We start from the raw sequence: 23519 nt of genomic DNA on the forward strand, positions 1-23519 counted from the left end.
ACCTCCTGAAAGCACAATGTGTGGACAAAAGCACAGTCTCATGATTATCTTAATTAACAATCTTATTTATCGTTGCTGTAGAACTGAGCAATATGAGAGTACGATGGTTTCGTATAATGGCCCATGGATGTGTGTGACACTAACCAAAAGGATACAAACTGCGTCACATCTTTTACCATTGCACCACACCCTCAATCTTACCATCCCATTTGCGTCATGTGTTCACTGTTGTGTTCAAATTAATTACACTTTGTGTGCAGCAAAGAAAAGACAATTCTCTTTAATACGAACGTCTCTGACAATACAGTAAAAGGGACGTTTAAAATAGATTGTTAATCTATTTGAATTTGGTAGATTATAAAGTCATTAATGGAAAATGATATTGTGGTGTTGCAATAATAATTAAGATATTTCAATAATCTGTAGATGAATAAAAATTTAATCTGAATTTTTACTATAATTCTAGTATCTAGTCTAGTCCAGTGTTATTGTAACTTTAGTGAAAAGTAGTCACAAGCCTAGATAAGTATATTATTATAAGCGAGATTTTTAGCGTGGGAAATCTTGGATTACATGCAAATTCAATTTAGAGCCAAAAAGGGGTGTTGTTATCCAGGTATTTTGACTGTAGTAAATGCAGTTTGTATTTGAATCAAGATATATCTAGAATTTGAATGAACTGACAGAAAGATGACACATATATAGGTGAAATATTGACCAGACTGTTCTCTATAAATTTTCCGAACAAATTTTGATCTTATCAGTTGATCTTATCGGTTGCTCTGGAGCAGAGGAATTTTGAACAATTCATTTGTAGAATTTTGTGAATCTTGTCTTGTGAGCCTTATATGGGCTTCAGACCTATGGCATAACTTCTCTAATTCCTTATCAGTCAAGATTTATTAGGAAAATATGACTTAGGATTTTACATTATGAGCGAATGATCCGGCTAATTTTGAAAATCAAAAAAATTGCTTAATATTTTGAAATTTGAGACTTTCGGGAACTGGGCTAATCCTCACGTCTAAAGCCGGCATTAATTTAACCCATTAAGGACGATTGGAACACCAGTATTCCATAATGAAAATACTTTTTCCTGACTGCCTAAAGTCATTTTTTCTTATGTTTGTACGTAATTATACAGTAGAAGGTTGAAGAAATCTAGGGTATTTGTTGCCAGCCTACAGCTATTTGCTATATAGTAAATTTTTGGGCTCAAAAGTAACGAATTTTTAAATTCTCATATTGAAAATTGATTTTAATTATTTTTTATATTTCCAATTTTTTTTAAGTAAAACCGTTTCGGGACAAGAACCTACAATACTCAAACAGAATATTTTTCATTAGAATGAAAATTATCTGTCATTGGTATCATCAGAAAAATTACTTAAATTTTTGAGCTATTTTTGACCCTATCGTTCATAGAGACAAAAATACACCATGTCAGGCTGTGTTGGCTTTTCGAAGGTTAGATGTTGGACGTTTCACAAACTGTCTCGTAGTTAAAAGGTTAAGTAACGGGGACATATACTTTCACAGCATTAAATAATCAATTTTGTAAACCAAGCTCTAGGGCACTCAAAGGATCAAGAGGTAGAGCACACGCTCTATGATGCTAGTGTCCCTGGTTCGAATCCCCTTTAGGTCACCAGGAATTTTTCTGGCGCTAAAAGTGTTGGAACAGGATCCGATGAGCTTCTCTGTACTTGATTTTACAGGGTAAGGGACTGACAACCTCCTGTCTTCATAAGAAAAAAATAATAACGGATGCCCTGCGCTTCCCTTGTGGGAATCATCACAACCTATTAACTTTATAATGTTCAATGGTTCCTCAGGAGTAGCATCAGAAAAATAAAAATTTAAAATTGTTTCGGTAATTTCAGTCATAGTCTTACAGTTTTACTAATGTTTCTTCTCAAGATTTGAGCTAATTTTGACTTGTTGTTTCGTTGCTGTAGTTCGTATATTTTATTAAATAAAATTTAAAAAAAGTTGTCAATTTCGGAAGCAAACCACTTCAAAAATGAAACGAATTTTTTATTTTTGCAATACGTACATTAATAGATAATTATTTCTTAACACGATTGTAATCAGTTAATATATCGACATCTTAGAGTGCTTTCGTATGGGCCGGTTACATTTCCAACTCTGACCCCTTGCGTATCAAGGAAGTCATAAGGCGGTTCCAAAGCAAAAACAATAATTCGTGAGTCTATGATGTCTTATCCACGTGAATATTATAAACGTCTAACATATTTCGTAAATTTTGCGAATGTTTTTAAAAATCTGTAAATTATTCAAAATATTCAGAAGAATTTTTCAATGTTTTTCCCTTTTTTTGGTCCCCTTTGGAGTCCGATACATATCAAACTCACCTTTAACCAACTAAAATATCATCCCAATTCACGCCGGAAGGGTTAATATTAATATTGCTTTGAGATTGAGATCATATGTTTATTCATAACCATTTCCAAGTGCATTGAGTGAGAGGTTTCAGTCTTGAGGGAAAATTAAACATTCTGTACTAATAAGATTATATCTGTCAGACAGGGTCTTGATCTTACTTGGGATGACTTGTGTACCCATATAAGAACTATAAGTTAAAAATTATATGTTTGTGTCATTTTCAAAAATTTATGAATTGCATATAAACAAAGTTATTCGTTTTGAAAGTTTGAGCTGATATTCTTTACAATCTCTTTTAGAAAATATTTAAATGTTTCTATTTTGAGAAATTATAATGTTAAAGTATTTTGAAATAAGTCACTTTTATATTGCTTGTAAATTGGAAACCAATGTCTTAAAATCAAAATAATAAATCTTGACAAAACATTACAGAGGGCCAGCAGAGAGTAATGGCTGCCGATCAGCCAATCATGAAGACTGACCTGCGTCGATTAAATAGAACAATTGATCAGTCAATCGACCTCTCAAAATTTTATACATTCTGAAAAAAATTGAATCTGTATTCTGACTGATTTCGATAACATAATGCACAGAATATCTATGGTTTGACATGCTTCAAAACCTTCAAAATATCACTACTGCACTACAAAAAAGGAAGTAAAATTATTCAAGTCTTCTTTTCTATAGCATTGAACATCCTTGTACTTAATATTGTGTTCTCGTTATGATATTTTAAACTGAAACATGAAAAAGATGAGTACGCTGAATTGAAAGAATTTCTTCAACTTACTAATAACTTTTAATTGGACTCGTGCATTCCTTGTTGGACTCTTGTGAAAATCAACACGACATCGATACGTTCCCGAGTCGGAACTTTTAGTTGAGTCTATGGTTAATGAGGCAGGTTGCGCAGCGGCCTGGAAAAAAGCTCGTCCTCCGAAGCTTTTCTCGTCCACCCAGTGAGCTCCCTTTTCAAACTTTGATTTGCGCACATCAAAGCTGAAAGAAGAAGGAAATATTTCAATTAAACAGAGGAAATTGCAATAAAAACGTATAACAATCTTATTACTCCAATGTTACAGCGTATATTGTAGTTTTTGAATCTGCAATATTTCCAAATATACACAAACCAAACTGAAATTAGTGCAATTTTTTTTAAGGAATCCTCTTACAGGGTATTGGGTGAAAATAAAAAATAAAATAATATAAAATTTTCTTTATTCAATTTTTTTGGGATTTTATTTTATAAAAGAGATGGCAAAGTATTCGAAGTTTTGCGAGCTGCTTGAACTCCCGAGAAGGAGCTGAGTCTTAGAGGAAACTGGGGCACCACCGAACACTGTGTAACACTGAACACTATGATTTTTTTTAAATAGATATTAGACTTCAGAGGACAAGACCTGCATGAATACATAGGTACTGTAGGGATCCTTGTCTAATTAAGAAATAGTCATAGTCCAAGTAGTTTAGAAATATGAAACAGTGTTCAGTGATACCACATGTTCGGTGGGGCCCCAGTATCCCTGTCTTTTCGCAAATTTTTCAGGTGAAGATTATTGTCGTTTTAAATTTGTCGATAAATTATCATAAAACCTTCTTGAAACTAAAAATTGTTCAAGTAGATGGTATTTTAAAAAATTATTAACATTTTAATAGATTGATTGACCAAACCCGGTTGAAATTAGGCTGTTTGACCTTAAATAATTCAAGATGACGATGAAAGGTGTTGGATGACAAAATATTGTGCTGGACTACTTCGAAAACACACCGAAGATTGAAGTAAACGGTCAAGGTCAATTTTGAAATAAGTTGAAATGACCTAAAAATCGCCATTTTGAATTTTTGAAAGTCGAAGTTTAAGCACTTTATAGGACCTATTTTTCAAGCGATTTGATTAAATTTCGATATTTGGAAAGGTCTTGAAATCATCAATTTTCTACTTAAGGTAAAATAAAAGGAAAAATAAAATACGAAGGAGAAAATAGAAAACGAAGGAGATTCTCCGACAACAATTAGATATCGTCGGTTGCGTCTACCTCTGTCGTATCTGCATTTCTTTTGTGTCAGCATTTCATGCAAGAGGGGACGTCTGTATTATACCTTGCACCAAATGCAGATACAAAACAAATGCAGATACGACAGAGGTAGACGCAACCGACGATATGTCGAGTCCTATTTGAATGTCCACTCTCTCTCACCAAAATGTTTGTGTTGCCCACAAAACACTTAAGGTTCTTTTCTTGCTGCATGGATACCTCCTCCGATCCTCCACCCATTTACATCGCGTCGATCAAAAAACTCGGTAGTACTACTTTATCGAATTATAATTTTCGCCTTTTCTGCATTTTCGCATTTTCTTGGTTTTCATTTTTTTCCCATTATCTCTAAAAGACTCAGACAAAACGTGTTCTTCTTGAACCTCGTCTGAGTCTCTAAACTTCCTCCCACTTTACGGTGTAGGTGTGTTTTTGGAGGTCTAAATGAATAAGATTGACTCGACGCGATTCTTAACCACGAAAATTCAACTCACAATCGAATTTTCAAGCATTCTGAATTGGGTGCATCCTAAAGCCGTCTTCAGATTAGACGTTTACTCAAGTTTCCGAAGTTCTTAAAATCCGCAATAGCAACCAGTTAAATTGATTCTTTAGACTCTAATAGATCACTTGTCTTTAATAATCCAATCCTAAGTCAAATTTTTCCAAAAAGTCTCGATTGATAAGAAATTAGAAAAGTAAAACCATATGGCTAAGCCTTAGGTCTGAAACCCGTATAAGTTGCAAGAAGCCCAAGGTTGCCTGTAAAGAATCTCAGCTATACCATAAGCTTATGTAGGCTTATCATTGATCTAGTTTACAATGTACCATTAAACAAGTCCTTCGGACGCTTCAGTAACAACTCAAACTCACAACTGTGACAGTCCAGCCAGAGGTCTCACGTCCTAAGAACCGTGCTCTTACAAATTACCCTACGAAACCTTCTTGTCAAGTCCATAATTAACTTTTCTTATTAATTTCAAGTATTGTATAAAAAACTTTAACGCTATTATTAACAGCTTTTGAAAGTATCTTTTTAAGCCTTTAACAACGAGATACATTTTACGGACTGAAAATCAACAATAAAAATTAAACTGGGAAACATAATAAGTGATAAGTCTTACATCTAACCTTGGAAAGTCCAACAGAATCGGATCCCGATGTATTTTGTGCCTCTATGAACGATAGGGACAAAAATAGCCCAAAAATTTAAATAATTTTTCTGACAATACCAATGAATAATATTTTTAGCTTTAATGAAAAATAGTACATATAATGACCAGCGCACAATAACTTTTGTTTGTAAACATGTTTTCAAAATTTCCCATGAGAATGAGCGAGATGACTAGATCTAGATCTCATTCACTCTCATTGAAATGTCAAAAACATTTTTACTAAACAAAAGTTATTGTGCGTTGGGCATAAGTATTGTAGTTTTTATTACCAAAACGGTTTTGCTTAAAAAAAATTGGAAGTATAAAAAATAAATAAAATCAGTTATAAATTTCAGAATTTAAAATTCGCCCTTTTTGAGCTTAAATATTAACTACATAGCAAATAGTTAGAGACTTGCAAGAAATATTCTAGATACCTTCAACCTTCTATTTTGCAATTACGTACAAACATAAGGAAAAAGTAACTTTAGGTAGTCAGGAAAAAATATTTTCTTTATGGGACACCGGTGTTCCAATCGTCCTTAAAGGATTAAATCTTTTACTGTGTATTATTACAAATTGCTATATAGAGAATTGAAATTATATAAATGCTATTTAAAGTCTTAATTTATTGAAGTTGGAAAAGGTCCGCAGAACAAAATATGTCTCCGAAAACAGTTTTAAAACTTTGTTACTATTCAATGTTATGACCATTCAATTTAAATGATAAGAATAATAGAGGAAATTGCTGTTGATTTTTCTGCAAGAGTCAACAACTTTTCCCAGACATCCACGCAATTCTAGAAGCGTAAATTGATCTATAAAAATCCATAGATTTTATCACGTGTCACATACACACGGAAAAAGGTAAGGATGTAGGAAAAAAGGTGTCTGAATGGCTTTTTTGGCACACAGTAAATTTCACTCATACGCCCATTCACCTGGCGCTTCAGTGGCACCTTTTTCTACACATACCGAGAAGGAAACGTCTGGCCAGGCATGAGGACATCAAGAGGACAAGAAAAGATGCAAAAGTTGGGTGAAAGGGCATAATTGGGGAGAAGGAGTCACAGATTTTGGTCCTTTGTCTCCCAAAAAAAAAAAAAGATTCCTTGAGGTAAACACCTTATTAAAGTTTCACGGAGCTGGGACTTGGGCAAAGAATAAGATAAAAGCTTTCAAAATACATTAGAGCGACCTCTCCATGAGCTCAATTACTTGAGAGTGTATCACACAACACCCTGCGATTGTGTTGATACCGAATCCATCCACCAAAGAATAAAAGCAAAGAGGACGATAGGAAAGGAAATTCTTTGCTTTTTCATCTTGTGATTGTCACAGGGACGAAAAAAAAGATAAACAACAGGACTTGGAGAATTGCTGGTGGAAAATATCCATCTTGTTGACATACAAAACAAAAAAATTATGTTTTTTATCATTTTTACCACCCTTTTCACAAACTGGATTAGTAACTGCGACAGAGCAATCCTTTTCGCTGTTTATGGGTTGTTGCTGTTAGGGGTACTGGTATTTTTACCTAAATGATAATTCGTAGCAAAACTCAGTCTCAAAGGAATACCATATCTACATCAAAACTTTTATTTCACACGAATAAAATCATGTGCTCAGCTCATATTCACAAGTTTAAGCTAAGCGCTAATTCACCTTAGCCACAATTTTTTTAGTGTATCGTCGTCATAGCGGTTGGCTGCTCTTTCTTTCCCTATTTTCGAACTTTACTCTATAAAAGTAGATACTAGTAGTCAAAGGGTGGGGGATGAATAGGGAAAATTATTTGTGTTCATATATTTGTAAATCGTTTTTGTGTTATATGCAATTATTGAAAAAAAATAGGCTTATTTGGGATAAAATGAGGGGGATGAAAAGTAAGGTGCCCGAGGTTACAAGATGACGTTGTAGCCATCTTGATCTGACTTTTCCGTCCGCCACTTTATATAACTGTCAAAATCTAAAGCTCGTGCTAATGAGCAGCGATTTTAGTATGTTGTACCTGATGTCAAGACCTTTCCACCGTGGTATCACATAAAAAAATTAATCGTAAGATTAATACATTGTGGACTGCGAGAATTTAAAAAAAAAGATAACTTTTTATCTTGCCTCTATATTTCGCACTTGCCCACTGCATGCAAAGTTGGTAGGCATGATCCCACTCGAAAACTGACCGAATCACAAAATAGAGGGCTTATTCTTCTTCTTATTTACTCTTGTGCAATTCCTCGATTTAAAAATTTTCGAACTTCCAACGAGTTTTAAGTAGGGTAAAGTGATATAAGTTGGACATAGTGTTACAAGTTGAACAGTTCGCCGGTACAAGTTGGACATGGCTTTTTTCTTGAAAAATACAGTACAAAATTTGTTTTTAAGCACAAGGAATAAAATTATAAAACTAAAGCATTAAAAATATATAAATAAAAGTGAAGTACTAAATTTATCAAGAAGAAAAGCCCTGTCCAAATTGTACCATTGTCCAACTTATACCATTGTCGAACTTGTACCACTTTATCCTAATTTCTCTTTTGAATACAGCTTCGAATCGGTACAGAAAAAATCTCAACCGAAGACAGCTCTTAAATCGCTATGGTTATTACTGAACGAGGAATACATCCCTGTATACTTTGAAATATTAGACCAGATCGGTGACGAGCACCAGTAAGTGCTAGAATTAAGGCAAATCTTAGGGCATTGACAGACTTGAGGATTAGCCGATAAACGGTTTAGCGTAATTATATTTGAAATAATGGTTTAACCACATTTCTATTATTTTACACTAAGCCGTCTCTCGGCTTAAGTCTTAAGTGTGTCAAAGACCTTATAGTCAGGTGGAGTCACGCACAATGAATATATCCAGGTTTATTATCGACTTTAAACTAATTTATTAGTTTATAATTTTTTACAAGTGGACACTAAAAAACATTTAAAACACATCTAAAAATAAAATAGTATTTGTATGATAAGGCCATCTATCACAGCCCAATTTTCAGTGTATCTAATGAAAAATTGCTTCATAAAAATGAAAAACCAAAAAGAATAAAAATATTTAATTAGCAGAGAATCTTTATTTTCCATTTTTTTAACATGAACATTATTCTTTCAAAACGAAAAGAGATAACGCAAAAAAGGATTAGAATTCCTTTCAATGCTATCCTATTCTATTTTCTTCTTTATTGTTCATTGGAATTCTTACAGAAATGTACACTGTGCGTTCTGTTAAAATTCTTGTTGGCATTTTAATGAGAAATTTTTCTTTTTTTATCCTTTTTTCTGTGTTCACATTACCACCCATGAATGTTCCCCATCCTATCAAGGATCACGGAAGAAGAACCAACATGAAGAAGATGCTATATGAAACAAAACAGATTGAAGTTTCCCATAATTTCTTCTTTTAGCTGCCGAAATGACATCCGGGATTAGAGGCTTTTATGTACTTTTTCTTTTGCGTATTTTGTGCTTTTGTTATTTGCCATGGCTTTCAATATACACGCACTTTTATTTCTAGGCCCATTTCCCTAAACCATGGGGTACTCACAATATCTGACTTTGGCTGTATGCGGAAGAAAAATAAAATAAAACATTACGAAGTGGGCGAAAAAGTGCGTCAGGGAGAATAATGGCAGTTGATAACTTTTTGTCATTGGCTAAGGAAACTGACGAGCAGCTTCCAAGGTCCAGACATATATATAACGTATCATTTAAGGAGCTACACTACTATTGCTTAACCGTTAAGAAGGGGGAAGTGAAACTAACTTTGTTATAGAGATAACGCATATACTGATAGTAATTTAGTAACCAGTGATAAACATTAACTTTTTGTAAATAAAATGATTAAAGTGAGCACAGGCTGCCTATGCAAATTCGATTCAGAGTTTAAATTTAAATAAATAAAGTTTAAATAAAAGCAATTTCCATACTAAATATCTTTATATTTGGGATTTTGAGCGAGCTGAAAAATATATTATATTATAATTTTAGCGAAAAGTAATAGGTATATTTTCGTTCCTCAAATTCGATTAATATTTGTACCGAAGATAAAGTGTCTTACGTTTCGGGAAAATTTACTACTTGTATCTCAAAACTTGGCAATTACATTTGTTTTCTTTTACGATTTAAAATAGATGTTTTGAAGTTTTACCCCAATGCAAGATTTTTGGAATTGCGGAGTTTGAAAAAGAGCCCAAAAACGGTCGAAAATACCGACATATTCAAGTCACAATAAATGATTTTACAAATTAGCTTATACGGGCTTCAGACCTAATGTCCTAGATACACTTACGACTTAAGCCGAGAGATGACTTAGTGGAAAATGATGGAAATGAAGTTCAACCATTATGTCGAATATAATTACGCCAAGGCGTCTTTTGGCTAATCTTCAGGTCTGTCAAGGCCCTAAGGCTTAACCATATGGCTTAACTTCTCTAATATCTTATCAGTCAAGATTTTTTGGAAAATTTTGACTTAGGATTGGATTATTAAGGACAAATGACCTATTACATTTTGAAAAATCAATAAGATGGTTTGCTGTTTAAGGTTTTGAAACCCTCGGGAACTGGGCTAAACCTCTAGTCTGAAGACGGTCTTAGGGTGCGATGGGGTAATTCGGAATCATGTCTATATTGGAATTTTGAGATTTTCTTACTATTTCAGATTATCAAAAGGAAAAGAAAACCACGTAGAAGTGCATGACTGGACATTTCAGAATGAATTTTATTTGTTTTTTCCTTTTGTCATCTAAGGGAAATCTCGAAGTTCCAAAGTAGACATCATCCAAATTACCCCATCTTACCCTACAAGACAAAAATGTCTAATGAATTCCTAATATCGATGTACTTAATCTGGGACACCTTGTACTATTTATCAAAGGCAAACAGTTAGCTGGAATAATACTATTATATTTATCTGATAAAATTCATTAAATGGTTTGGTTCTAAATTATTCTAATTTGTTTCTAATCAAGCCATGTTAGAAGGGCGGACCCTATTAGCTTCGATTTAAAATAAATAAATAATTAAAAAGGAAAATAGCAATCATAGGTTGACTTTACATAGAATGAAGCGAACGCATTGACTTGATTATTTTAGACCTGAAATTATTCTTTTCATTAAATTTGATCAAAAACCAAACAAAATTAGACTTCGCTACAAGCAGTTTGAAAAAAAAAAAACATCCCTTCATAACAATACCTTGTTAACAATGCAGTTAATGCAACTATACCTTAATAGATTCCTCAGATTGTGCCAAAAATTAAAAACATTTTCTGAAAGTCCATGTGCTAACACTTTTGTTCTCCTTTATTGCCTAAAAGTGGTTGGCTGTTAACACAAAATGGGTTGGAGATGGTCGTGAAAAGCCCTCGTACTCATAAAAACTCTATTACGATACAGTTTCTGCTACTGGTGCTTGTTAAACTCAAGTGGTCGTTAATTTATTTGAAATGCCCAGCTTCTCATTATAATTTTGTTGAATCTCAATTGCATGTTCTTTGCGATAAAGAGGTTTTCTGAGGTTTTTTTTATAGCAAATATAGCCAGAAGTATTTTTTTTTTTTAAAGAAAACAGAATAAAGGATTCTAATAGCCTTTTGATGTCTAAAAAAATTCTATAGATAGATCTTTTGAGTAGATTCTGAGAAATGATATGAAAAGAAAAAATGGTGATATAGTAAACATGTTTTCACCTGTAGATTGGCGTTGTGTAGCCGTCCTTGTACCAAATTACCAAGATGACTTTATCATCGAGTATGGGTGGCGTCACGTTGCACGGCAACCGTCCAATGGAACCCTGGACTGCTTCCGACAGTACCAGAGGCACTGTAAAAGAAAAATGTTTTCTTTAGTGAACATCAGGAAATTGTACATCTTCTGTGGATGGCTCTCCAACATTGTGAATGGTACTCTAATGACCACTCGCTAATTTTTCTGCGAGAAAATTGAAATCCTAAATGATATTTAATGTTCCTCACAGTTTGTGGTCGCTATGAAAAGAGCATTATTCTTTCAAAAGATATTTTGGTCTTCAATGGATCAATGACTAAGGTTATTTTGGTAATCAAGAAAATTATGAGAAATTAAAGAACATATTCAATCGCTCAAATTTTTGGGTAGAGCAGGTGAAGCACCACCAAACACGGGGTAGCAACAAACACTAATTTTTATTTCTAAACTACTTGGACTATCTCGACCATTTTTTCAGTGGACAAGCGTCCCTATAATGCCTATAAATTTCTACAAGTCTTGTCCTTTGCAATCGAATATCCTATTAAAAATCACAGTGTTTGGTGCTTCCTCGTGTTTGGTGGTGCCCCAGTTTTCCCTACGTATGAACTGAATATTGGATTTTGAGGATATTTGACAAAAATATGAAGAGAAGAACCAAATTTATATTTGCCATTTTGTATACATTTTTCAGATTTTAAATTATTTATCCAGTTTACAGTATCGTGGAGAATCTCATTCAGATGATTCAATCTTTAATCAATCAGTGGAACTCGAACTTTCCCGAAATAAAAGATATGATTTCCCGGCTAGGTAAGTTGTTACTAGTGCAATTCTATAATTAAGGGTATCATCTATGCTCATGCTCATAGGAAAGAGCTTCCATAAACATAAAATGCATCAAATAAGTTCATAAAAGGACCAGGGCGTAAAATAAGTCATTATGACTAAACCTACTGACCGTTTTTGGTCGTTTTTCCTAGCGCGCTCAGTCAAATAACAGACCGTGGTAGGGTAGGATACTTAAGAAATTCTTTTTCTTCTTCGTATATCACATACATATTTCAATAAATTCATAAAGTTTAATAGTGGCATTGTACCGTTTAAATATGTGTTAATTTTAAAAAGTTTTCAAACCGGTCAATTTGACCGGATCTTGGTAGGCTTAAGTGTTAATAAGTAGGGGAGACTGGGGCAAAAAGTCACAAATCGAAAATTTCAAAATTCAATATTATCAAAGATAAAAAATATAGTAACTTAAAATTTTTTCCACAGATAACCTCCGTTGACCTTCTTCAATGTCGTAAGTTTTTTAGAATTTGCACAAGAAATTTATAAAATACAAAATATTGAAATTTTTAGCCCTGTTTTTGAAATAATTTCCTTACAGCAGATATCATTTTTTACCTATTTTGTTTTCAAAATTGATCCACTGATGAATATTTCCTAAATGATTTGGATTCTTTAAATACGAAGCCGCTATCTATTTTACAATTTTACAAAGATTAATTAAAAAAGAAAGAAAATTAAATTTCAAGAAAATTAAAAATGAGTGAAATCAGTTAGAAACTAGTTTGAGTTTTTCTTCATATTTCCAAACAGCGTTTGGCGCGGAAGTGGTATTTCTCTGCTATCTATTCTGTCTGGACTGCCTGGGCCATTGCCGGATTTAGGTGAGTTCCCTGGGGCCACGGCACCCAGCCCCCACATTTTAGGGGCCTCCACATTTCAAAAGTTTTCTATGGTCACAATGGTCACAAAATTTTCGTAGATGTTTGTGAATTCTTACTGGAGACTTGTGAAATACACGTTTATCGTAAATCATGTAATGTAGGCAGGCTTCGCACGTGTGAGCTTTCGAACGATGCGAATTTTCTCTTTATTTCCAATGAGTTGGTTCCGAATTTCTTAGCCGTAAGTTAAGTATTTATGAACCTTATCTTCATTGTAAAAATAGGCAGTCAAGCCCTTCTTTCCTAGGTGCTAGGATCACAAATAGAAAATTGGCCCAAAATGGGTAATTTTGATGGCGCACATTTCATTTGATTTCTCATAGTTGAACTCATTTCTAAAAAAATCACTTACACATTGGATGAAGAGTATACTTGAGATGATATTTACGTAATAACTTTATGCATCGGAGGAAAATATTTTCACGGTGACGGAAAATTCGCAAGTACTGCACTGTGTGTGGTTTCAAACACTGAACGTGTGAGCGTTCGCACATCCATCAGACAACTCCAGCTTGAAAATCATAACCTCACTAAAGCCTCATAAGCCACAGTGAGACATTCGTGGTCATTTCCTCTTCGACAGGCGTATAGTTTCCTTCTTATCTCCATGAGACGACGATTATTGACAGTGTGAACCGTGTGAACATGTTCATAGTCGATTTTTCGATATTCATTTGGAAGAATATATAGTGCTCCAGAAAATGTGAAAAATGTGTTTTAAAGATCTTCTTTTAGTGCAGTGATAGTTTCCACGGGTTCACGGGGGTACAGTATAACAATCGGAAAATAATTTTTAATTGTAGATAAAATTTATTTCGAAAAAAAGCAATGACAAACCCAAACCCCCATCGTGTGAACGCTGCCCCCGGGGGCAAGAATCACACAAATCGTCATATTTTTTTTCATTTTCCCTTCCAGGAAAAATCAACAATTCTGTGATAGTGAACTAGGCATGCATAGAAACCTAAAAGATCAGAGAACTTTTTGGTATAGTGCAATTCACTACCCATTTTACAGTTTAGTCAGAAAAAAATCCTGAATATGAAGCATGAAAAAATGTGCGAAGGTTGCCTACATTCTCCTAAGTGAACTTTTTGAGAACAACGTTAGTGAAAAAAGTACAAACATTACAATTGTACGAAAATATTATTTCTGATTAAATTTAAAGTTTTGTCCAATATCTTTTGTGAAATGGTTTTAAAGTAGAATTCGAATTTATGTGCGAAAGTTAAATTGTTATGGATTCGATTTTTTTTTTAATTTGTTTCATTTTAATTTTATAAATAAATACTTAAATCAGCAAATCGTTTTAAAAAGCCCATTGAATTAATAGTTAACAATATAATACCAATATTAATTAAATTTCTTGTCAAGTATAGCTTAAACTCGCTAAACCTCGTCAAATTAATCGGTTAGATAAAACCCAAAGGGGTCATCACTGCATTAATTAGTATCCTCTCTGGAATTTGCTATTTAGTCTGGAACTTCTCTGGTGGCTTTTGATATATATTATGGTGTGACAACCATAAAATATTTGCACGATGGAAATGATTAATTATCATCTCCGGAAAAGTCCTTCAGTGCTTAAACCGCACCGCTTAGAGAGTTTAAAAAGGGCTGCAGGACCATTTTCGCGATTTGTACCCACAGGACTTGGTGTGGGGGGACATTACAAAAGAACTTCCGGAAACCACGTCGCAAGCTGATGAAACTTTTTCAATTAAATAGAACCAGGGGGACTTTGCGGGCCTGTGAAATCGAAATTTGCACGCATCGAAAAGTAAAGTCCTTGGAGGCAAGTAACTGGGGAAATCCTCATGGGAAGTTTCCAATCTAAACATCCTCGCCAAGACGTTCACCGTCATGGTGTTTGAGGGCGAGAAAAGAAAGGCACAGGAAGGAGTGCGATTCATTATTCATTTGAGAAAGGAAGATGGTGAGGCTCAAAAGGGAATCTGTGAACATTATGTGATTTTCCTATGAGGCTTAATTTTAATTACACTCTCAACTGCTGCAAATATTAGGCCAGAGAAAACGTGAATCTTTATAACTGCGGAAATGAGCGTGTCGTCTGGAAGTTTTCTGATAAAACACATCCCTTACTTTCTACAGGCTCCTTGAGTTTCTGCATGATTCACATGGAAAAGATGATCTGAATTACAGAGATTTTCTTATTACTTTATTATTTACAAGCAGTCCCAAGTATTTCCAGGTGGATGATTCTTCACTCTTGTATGGCATTAAGAAGTCTGAAAGATTAAATTTCACTATGTGCACTTCTTCCAAACTCTGTTCAAAATGAACTTTGACATAAATTCATTTTATCATCTACCAAAAGAACTTGAAAAAGCCCTACGAAAGATTTCGCAATATTACGTCCTAATTGTTTCAAACGCTATTGAAGCTTGAGATAAATAAGTTAACAATTCTGTAAGTTTATGTGGTTACAAGGGGAGATGGGGCTACTTTGAGCTCTGGAGCTACATTGTTATATGTTTTTCGTGTATTTCTATTGAAAACTGGGTTTTAACATGACGTAATTTGGATACACAAAATAATTGTGAATCTTAATAAAATAATTGTAAGGACCAGTTTCATTTAGAAATAAGCGGAAAAGTCGTATAACAATGTAGCCCCACGACTCAAAAAACCCCACCGCCCCCTATTGTCATTACAAAAACGTAAAGTATAATTTATTTAGGTCATTATTTTAATAAAGCTCAGGAAGTAAATATTGATAAAATTTTCTATTAAATTTTTATTTATTATATTTATGTTGTTTTTTCCCGAATCTGCCAAATATATTTATTGCAGTCTACAGTTCATCACGAGCGTGAGCAGTCTGATTTGCGCAAAGCTCTGTGAAATAATCAATTAGCATTAAGAAAAAGTCTCTAAAAATCAATTGAAATAGTGAAATTGGACACTAAAGTAAAAGACATTGTAATATTGAACAGTGGAAAGTGAATTTTCAATTGTGAAAATAGAAAATTACTAATTTCCATTTCATAAAAAAAAAGTCTCCCAGTTAAGTGTAAAAGAGTGAGCAGGATGGCGGGAGCGCCAGCCGGCGCTGTCCGCAAGAGAGTGAGGGAGACCCCTTTCACGGAAGAGGATTTCCCAACTTTAGAGAGAAAGAGAGAAAGAAACCTGTTTGTTTTTGGGAGAGGAGATGACAACAATGGACCAAAATTCTTGGTAGTGGAGAGAGTTGAAGCCGATAAGAGCATGAAGACTCTATCGGTATTCAAAGTGAAACGAGAGATTGCAAAAATTGCTGGGACAGTTAAGCGGCTGCAGCCTTTGTTGGGTGGAAAGACTCTTTTGATTGAGATCAAAAATGAAAATCAGGTTGAACCACTCTTGAAGTTGCAATTGTTGGCTGGGAAATCAGTGAAGGTTTCTGTGCACCAGACAATGAACAAATCTAAGGGGATCATAGCTTGCTATGATTGGACCCACATGCCAATAGAGGAGCTGAAGGAGGAACTGAAGGCGTTCAACATTTCGGACGTGACAGCTATTAAAAGGAAGGCTGAAAAAGGAAAAATGATTGATACGGGATCTTTCATTGTGGTTTTTGACTCTCCTCAACTGCCTGAGTCAATTGACGCCTTTTACTATCCCCTCAAAGTGAAGGTGTACGTGCCAAATCCCATGAGGTGTTTCAAATGTCAAAAATATGGACATTTTGTTGACAAATGCCGACTCCATAAGAAGTTATGTGGACGCTGTCTGTACGATGAGCACGAGGGTGAATGTAAAAATCCCCATTTCTGCGCAAATTGTGGGGAAGATCATCTTTCTTGGTCAAGGAAGTGCCCCATCTTCAAGCAAGAATTTGCAATAATGAGGATAAAGGTGACGCAAAAGATGTCATACTTCGCGGCAAAGCAGGAGTATATGAGGTCTCGTGGATTGGATAAATCTTTTGCTGAAGTGGTTGCCCGTTCTAAGGCTTCCAAGATGCTGAGACAAATTCAAGCGTCAAAGAAAACAGTATTCCCGGGTTATGAAGCACAGAGCAATGAAGGAGATGAAAGAAATGGCGTCGGTTTGCCCTCAACTGGGTTTTTGGAGTCCCTGAGACAGGACAGAATGGACACGGAGGAAAATTCTTCTGCGGAAACCCAACAAGGACCGCAGACGCCTGGTGTTTCTTCCGGAAACACCTTTTTGGGTGCTGACAACAGCACCGGTAGCAGCCCACAACTTCCATCGTCAGGAACAATTGGAACCGTCATTAAGGATGCTTTAGATACTTTAAATTAGTATTGATAGTGTTTGTGCTAGGGTGGGCCGGACTGGACATGGGACTGCAGGGCTTGGGCCTGGCTCCGTTTGTGTGCCCATTTAGAGTTTTCTTCGAATGCTCTTTGTGGGTGTACAGCGGTGTTTGGGTTTGGGGCGTGTGGTTCTGTGTCTGGTCTGGTCCATTTTGGCATGAATGTAAGTATTTCAAGAGAAATCACACACTAGAAAGTCATTTGATTATTATTAGTATTTTTGAATTTATTTTGATAAACATTTAAGATGATTTTGATTCAATGGAATATAAACGGTTTTTATAACAATTTCTTCGACATTCAGAGACTAGTGTGTGATCTTGATCCACATTTTATTTGTCTTCAAGAAACTCATCTTGGAGTTAATGATGTTCCTAAACTGAGAAATTACTCAATTATTACTAATATTAATGCACACTCTAATTCTTCTGGTGGAGTGGCTATTTGTATTTCTAATCGCTCCATTATTAAGTTTTCAGAGATTAATTTAAATTCTCTTCTTGATGCTGTAGCTATAAGAACTGTATATAAAGGCAGAGAATTATCTGTTTGTTCCCTTTATTTAAAACCTAATATGAGGGTTGAGCCTTCGGAACTTCAAATGCTGTCGGATCAGATTCCTTCTCCCAAACTCATAGTTGGAGACTTTAACGCTCACAATCAGATATGGGGATCCGTGCGAACATGTTCAAGAGGAAGAACAATAGAAAATTTTCTTTTAAATAATGAACTAGTATACCTAAATAAGGGAAAAAACACTTATTTCCACCCTGGTTTCAGAACTTTATCAGCGATAGACTTAACATTATGCAGCTCACAAATTCTTCATACATTTGATTGGGACGTTTTAGACTCATACCACTCCAGTGATCACTTTCCGATTAAGATTACTGAAATTAATGCGGGACCTGATATTTACAGACGTCAAAGATGGAAAGAAAAAGATGTTGACTGGATTAAATTTGGTAGGAGGGTTGAAGAAACCCTTCCTTCACTAGAATATTTAGATTTAGATAATGCCATAGACAAATTCACTGAAACAGTACAAAACGTTGCTAATGAAATGGTTCCTAAAACTAGTGCAGTCCCTAAAGTCAAACAAAAAGCCTGGTGGAATGATAGTATAGCTTCCCTTTCTAAAGAATGTAAAAAGGCCTACAAAAAAGCTTGTAAAAATTTAACCGAAGAAAATGACAGGAATTACAGAGCTCTTAAAGCTGAACTTAAAAAGCAGTGCCTAGAAGCCAAAAAGAAAACATGGCAAGATTACGTTCGAACAATTGATGCTAATACAACTTCTGGAGATATGTGGCATAAAATTAATCGAATTAGGGGGACATATAAGACGCAGATTATCAATCAAATAAAGTTTGGTAACAACATTGTTACCACGCCAACGGAGATTGGAAACTCGCTGGCCAATTATTTTCAGAATAACTCTAAAGATGACCCTATTGATTCTCCCAGTATGAATAGAAAAAATTATTTGGAGACATCACTTATTCAAATAAGTAATGAACCTCCTGAATTATCAATGCTTGATGTTCCTTTTTCACTAAATGAAATGAACACTTGTATGAGAAAAGCGAAAGGAAAATCTCCGGGTCCAGACACTCTTACTTACAATATGTTGAAGAATTTAGAGTTATCTTCTAAAACAAGTCTGCTAGCTATTTATAATAGAATATTGGAAAGTGGAGTGTTTCCTGAAGTATGGAAGATGGCTAGTGTAGTTCCCATTCTTAAACCAGACAAAGATCCGTTATCTGTGGAAAGCTATAGACCAATATCCCTGCTCAATTGTTCTAGCAATATTTTTGAAAAAATGATAGCTAAGAGATTAAACTGGTGGTTAGAATCTAACAAGAAGTTGTCTGAAAGGCAGTACGGCTTTAGGAACTCTAGAAGCACTAATGATAATGTTACATTTTTACAAAATTACATTGCAGTAAACCGACAAGCAGGTAATCATACTATAGCTGTTTCACTAGATATTTCAAAAGCTTACGAAAAAGTATGGCGGGTAGTAGTCGTAAAACAACTTCATGAATGGGGTTTAAATGGCAGTTTAATATCTTTAATTAACAATTTTATGCAAAATAGAAAAATTCAGGTTTTAATTGGTAATCAAGTCTCTGACATTCACATTTTAACAAATGGTGTCCCACAAGGCAGTTCACTATCTGTAACTCTTTTCTTGATAGCAATCAATAGTGTTACAAAAGAATTTGATAAAACCCCGGGAATTGAGTTCCTATTATATGCTGACGATATAATAATGTTTTCTTCACATCCAGATTACGACTGTTTAATCTTAAATATCCAAAATGCTCTAAACAACATAATGCAATGGGCTGATTTGAACGGGTTTCACTTTTCAGCAGAAAAAACTCAAGCTATCCATTTCTGTCACAAACGAATTTGTCAAGATCCGGATATTTTCATGGGAAGACATCAGATCCAATTTGTGGACGATATAAGGATCTTAGGTATTCAATTTGATAGAAAGCTTTTGTTTAATAAGCATTTAGATAAAGTTAAGAACAGTCTCACCAAAAATTTAAATTTAGTTAGAAATATTTCTAGTCAGGAATGGGGTTCTAACCAAGAGCAGCTTTTGAACATTGTAAATGCTTTGATCTGTAGTCGTATTGAATATTGCAGCACAGCAGTTAGTACAACGAACACTAGCAATTTAAATAAGTTAAATCCAATTTTAAATGCAGCACTTAGAGCTTCAACAGGCGCCTTTAGATCATCCCCAATAAATAGTATTATGGCAGTTTCAAATTTTACCCCATTGGACATCAGACGTTCAAGAATCAATGTCAAATACTTCACGAAGAGTGTAAGTTATGACAGAGATTTAATAAGGTCGCAATTTGAATTTTCAATGAGATTCCGTAAGCCTACTCCCTTTATTATCACAGCAAAACAAGATTTGGAAAGATTTAATATCTCAATATCAAACTTAAAAACAGTAGATCCTCCTACACAAGCCCCGTGGTATTTCAGAGATAACATGATAAATTTCTCTCTGGCAATTTTTAAAAAATCAGAAACTTCTCCAGCTAGATATGTTGAAGAATACAACAAAGTCATCTCTCGTTTTTCGGATCACACTAAAGTCTTCACCGATGGCTCAAAAAGTGACTCGGGTGTCGCGTTTGCAACGTATTATGTTAAAAATGAATCATTGTGTTCCGAGTCTCAAGTAAAAATTCCAGAATTTGTTTCAGTATTTGCTTCGGAGGCCAAGGCCATATTAACAGGTTGTGATATTCCTTGGGATAATGGAGAAAAAAGGATTATTTTGTCAGATAGTATGTCAGTACTCCAAGCTATTTCAAATCTTGAAAATTCGTATCCTACAGTCACCAAAATTAGAGATCGCCTCATTCAGCATTATCCTAATCTCAAACTCATGTGGATTCCCAGTCATGTGGGTATTGATGGGAACGAAATAGTAGATAGCTTGGCTAAAACTGCTACGTTGAGAGAAGGAATCGATGATCAGTCGCATTATTCGATTGACTTGGTAAATTTAATTCAACGTAATTCTAGAGAAATGGCTTCAGAATCCTGGAGTAGAATTTATCAAAGTGACGGCCTAGCAAAATTGGGATTTAGTATTCAATTATTTCAAAGCAGTAGCCTTAAATACACTAGAAGAGACAGAGTAGTTTTAAATAGACTTTTAATTGGTCACACTAAATTAACACATGGTTTTCTAATGTCGAAGGATCCGCCTCCCATTTGTGATAGATGTAATGTACAGATCTCAATAATTCATATTTTTGCTGAGTGTCCTAAATACACTCAAGCAAGACAATATTTGAACTATAAAAATTGTGATAGTATTTTAAGTTTTCTAAGACACATTGGAATTTATGATGCTATTTAGTATTTTTTTTTTCTATCATTTGTAATTAAGTAATTGTTCCTACCACCCTTTTGGATAAATTAGACTGAATTTTGTGGAAAAAATCCCAAATTGAATAGTTTTTAAGCAACACAATATTATTATTTGTAAAGTATTATACACTTCATGGCTACGGCCCCTGTGTAAATTTTCTTGAAATATATATATATATTTATTGCTTAAATGGATGGTAGCGGTAAGTGCTCAATTTTGGTCCAATATTAAATTTTACTCAGTTGAATGGAAATTTGTCGTTGGGATAATTATCTGTATTTATCGTTTTTTCTAGTACTAGGATACATTTACATTTACAAGGATACATAATCTACCATGTAGCCAAATATTAGTTATTGTTTTAACATTTTTCATTCTCACATTTTGTATTTACATTTTCATAATGACTAGCGCACAATAAATTTTGTTTGTAAACGTGTTTTCAAAATTGTCTGTGAGAGTGAAAGAGATGACTAGATCTAGATCTCACTCGCTCTCATTGAAATATCAAAAACATGTTTACAAACAAAAGTTATTGTGCGTTGAACATAACTCAAAAAAAAATGTTTTGCTAGTTAAAAATATGTTATCTTTTGATGTTTATATCAGTGCTTATATCAGTGCTATTAAAATTTATTAAAATAAATAATATTTGCCTAAAATACAGAACTACTATTATACCATTAATTGAAAGTAAATTCTTAAGTGAGAAATAATTCTGAATTGTTAGGGTGAAAAGTCTGTGAGATATATAATTTAAAAATATAATGAAAAAATATTGAATTGCATAATCCAGATATGCGACTAAATACTTAATTCCACCAAACATTTCAAACAAATGGCCTTTTTGTGTTTGTGATTGGCTAAAAATTAAAAGCATTTAAATCTTCATTCAATCAAGAAATGTTATTGCTTTTATTTATTTTATGAGAACAATTCTTCTTATAGAAATGACTTCTGGAAGTCAAATCCAGCTGCAATTGGATTTTATTCGTCGTAACATATTCCAAGGAAGAATCAACCCATATGTGTTTTCACTACATAGGTAAAATGATACTGTGCCTTAGAAGAGGATCCCCAGAGACTAGTCTCCATGACCTTTGCATTTCTATTACTTTGGCTTTTGGAATCGAAATTCCTTCTGTCGTAGCATAAGTTCGATATCGCACTTCCGCAATTTGAGTGGCATTTTAAGGATTTTATTCGACTTTTCAATTATTACAAAATTAGATTGAGAACTTTGTGTGCTTTCTGAATCCAGTTCTGTCTCGAAAAGTTTGTAGGGGAGACTGGGGCAAAATTTATCAAAACGCATATTTAATTCTTTCACGAGCTCTGAGAAAACTTATACGTTTTATAATGAGCATATTCTTATAGGAAATTTCCTGCTCTACAACATTGCAGAAGACTATTTTCCTATATCTCGAAAGAAATGTGATTTTTGAATAATTTTCTAAAAGTCGATTTTGCAATAGAGAAAACACGGAATTTCGACCTGGTTCTTCTCCTCCTTTATTCTATAGCCAACGTTTCGGAGCTGAATGGCTTCCACTTACGCAGCCCTGTTGCAACGAGTTAAAATAAGATGGGAGACAAGTAGAGGAGATGAGGAGACTTAACACAGCTGTGAGGAGATGTAGAGATCTGTGGCTTCCCATTCCCAGTCTGACCACCTTCATGTGCACATCGTCCATATATGTAAAAGTGATAGTGAAAGAATTCCATGACACCCTTTTCCCACCAATTTTCATGTAGGAATTTTATGATTTTGTAAATGAGTTATTTTTAAATCTATGTTTATATGTATATTGTAGACCTGAGGAAGGAGCCATTCAGCTCTGAAACGTTGGCTAGAGAATAAAGGAGGAGAAGAACCAGGTCGAAATTCCGTGTTTTCTCTATTGCATCAAGTTATTGGCCGGATTCCATATAGTAAGTCGATTTTGTGGAGATTTTCAAAATTGCTGGGGCATATTTTGTCAGTCTTCGGATAATTTGTGACGTTTTATTCTCGCAAACGTTAAAAATATCAAATAGACATATTTTTATATGAAATTTATTCCTCTACAACTTTGTCGAAGATAATTTTTCTCTATCTTAACGAGAAATGTGCTTAAATTGAGCTAATCTGTATATTGATATTTTCTGTAAGCCAAATATTCCAAAAATAAGGCTCAAAATTTCATTATTTTTTATTTTACATAATTCTTCCTCGAATCCCTTGAAACTTTATAAGTTTATGAAGGTTCATGAAGGTTA

General features: G+C 34.3%; 1 protein-coding gene across 1 annotated transcript in view; it reads right to left on the bottom strand.

Moving 5' to 3' along the window:
* LOC129801140 (nephrin-like) overlaps window positions 1–23519 on the bottom strand; it is a 140130-nt gene that overhangs the window by 91193 nt on the left and 25418 nt on the right. The window contains exons 2-3 of the mRNA XM_055845906.1: window positions 11289–11421; window positions 3197–3405 (exon numbers count right to left, since the gene is read on the bottom strand). Coding sequence (XP_055701881.1) covers window positions 3197–3405; window positions 11289–11421 — 342 coding nt within the window. The remainder of the gene's footprint in view (window positions 1–3196; window positions 3406–11288; window positions 11422–23519) is intronic.

This window comes from Phlebotomus papatasi, chromosome 2, assembly GCF_024763615.1.
Source record: "Phlebotomus papatasi isolate M1 chromosome 2, Ppap_2.1, whole genome shotgun sequence".
Classification (NCBI taxonomy): domain Eukaryota; kingdom Metazoa; phylum Arthropoda; class Insecta; order Diptera; family Psychodidae; genus Phlebotomus; species Phlebotomus papatasi.